This window comes from Galeopterus variegatus, unplaced genomic scaffold (genome assembly GCF_000696425.1).
Source record: "Galeopterus variegatus unplaced genomic scaffold, G_variegatus-3.0.2 Scaffold5946, whole genome shotgun sequence".
NCBI lineage: Eukaryota > Metazoa > Chordata > Mammalia > Dermoptera > Cynocephalidae > Galeopterus > Galeopterus variegatus.
Window position 1 is genome coordinate 71,833 of NW_007732057.1, and position 1,802 is coordinate 73,634.

The following is a 1,802-nucleotide window of genomic DNA, read 5'->3' on the forward strand; positions in this document are numbered from 1 at the left end:
AGAGACTAGGTGTATAGATTACTAAGTAGACACTTCTTGAAATCTTAGCAGCTTGACTTCTTACCTAGGTGGAGATATCTCCCACTTCCATGTATAAATTATATGTAAATGCTGCTTCAGTTAGCTTACCAGTGGTTCTCAGAATTTAGAAATATGACTTGATGGCATACTTCTTTTTCTTTGTGGGAGAATGCTTTATGGGCCCACTGGAATAATTATTCACTTTTCTTGCCATTAGTGAAAAAAGCTGACAAAACTTTAGGAAAATTGCACTAAGTGTGAGTATGAGAGTATAGAGTAGTTTATAGTTATCTAACTCCCAAGTAATTTAAAGCTAAAGAGGCTTCAAAAGATCTTTCTTTTATGTGTCTTATGTAAGAATCCTTTTTAACATTCTAAAACTCTGCGTCATGAAAGTGACTTTTTGGGGGGATTTTAAAAAGGGGCTATTTGAAGGGTGGCAGTATAGAGTTTGAGAGGGTAGCTATTCTGAAGAATGATATTACATCAGATGTTTCTGGATGAAACTAACAATGAAGATTAAAGTATTTTACTTTGTTTTATAAATTTCTCCTCATCTAAGTTATTTAAAAAATAGTACAAGGAGTGGGCATGCCAGAGGTCACCAAAGTGAAGCAGAAATGGGCCAACTTGACTTTCAGCCAGTTAAGTGGTGAATAGAAAACTGATTCCTGGGGTTTTGTTTTGGTGGCTGGCCACTGTATAGGGATCCTTGATGTTATCAGCACCACCCTCTAACCAAGTGAGCTAACCGGCCAGCCTTTGATTCCTGGGGTTTTGGCCAACCGGAGTGATGGCAAAAACACTGAAGTAGCACCTGAAACTTGCATATAAGTAACCGTGAATCTGTTTTATATTAATATCTATTCAGTCTGTAGTGGTTGGTCTGTACCTATGGCTTTCCAAGAGACGTGATATAATATCCAGCCCTGAGGCAGTTTTCTTTAGAGGTGTACAGCCTCATCCTTTACTCAGTATATAGCAGCAATCATTTGAGTTGCCATGTTGTACAAAAGTTTGAGAATCATTATATTAATGACCAAAAGCTTTCTAATTATTGTCTTACCAAGAAAATTCAGTTTTAACATTCTATCCTATTTTTATAAATTAAGAGATGGTCTACTTATGTTTTAGAAGAACCACTCAAATTTAACAAGACTTTATAAAGTCTTAAAATTTAGGATCTTTACCTAAAAATTACTTACCAGAAAAATAAACACACAAAAACTTGACCTCATTCTGTAACCAGTTTTATTTAGCATTCTTATAGAGTACAAAATAAATACTTGGCTAACTCAAATCTAACAAAACTATATATGTATTTTTTCCATAGGAAAGCACAACGAAAAGACAAAAGTATCCGGAGTCTCAAGAATTTCTTAATGAAGTAAAGAGTTTCCCACAAAAATACAGCTATACGCAATTCCCAAATTCATTTTATGAACCCCATCAAGATTTTACCACTCCAGATGAACTCAATAAGTCAACATCTCTATCTTTGTATACATATAGTTCCACAACTGGTATGGGGGTCACAGACTTAGAAAGTCGTTCGGGATGGTGGCCTGCAATTTCCCAGTTTACTCTTAGTGAAGAGACAAAGGCAGATATGTATTATTATGGCCCCATCATATTTTTCCTTTCGATGTTAATAGTTCTTGCTTTATATTTTCTCTGAAGACGTCAAATAAAATCCTTTTGATAATTTTCAAAAAATTGTTACATTCTTATTTCAGGGTTTCCTCCCAGACATTTTCAAGGTAATTGGCTTTAAAAAAAAA

General features: G+C 34.7%; 2 protein-coding genes across 2 annotated transcripts in view; one reads left to right on the forward strand and one right to left on the reverse strand.

The window, feature by feature from the left end:
* VRK2 (vaccinia related kinase 2) overlaps nt 1-1,802 on the forward strand; it is a 72,720-nt gene extending 70,918 nt beyond the window's left edge. The window contains exon 10 of the mRNA XM_008590253.1: nt 1,355-1,802. Coding sequence (XP_008588475.1) covers nt 1,355-1,699 — 345 coding nt within the window. The 3' untranslated portion in view covers nt 1,700-1,802. The remainder of the gene's footprint in view (nt 1-1,354) is intronic.
* The window catches only part of FANCL (Fanconi anemia, complementation group L), a gene marked incomplete at its 5' end in the record, with an annotated part of 50,111 nt that continues 50,062 nt past the window's right edge, over nt 1,754-1,802 (reverse strand). Inside the window, one exon of the mRNA XM_008590254.1 lies at nt 1,754-1,789. Within this exon, the coding sequence (XP_008588476.1) occupies nt 1,754-1,789 (36 nt within the window). The remainder of the gene's footprint in view (nt 1,790-1,802) is intronic.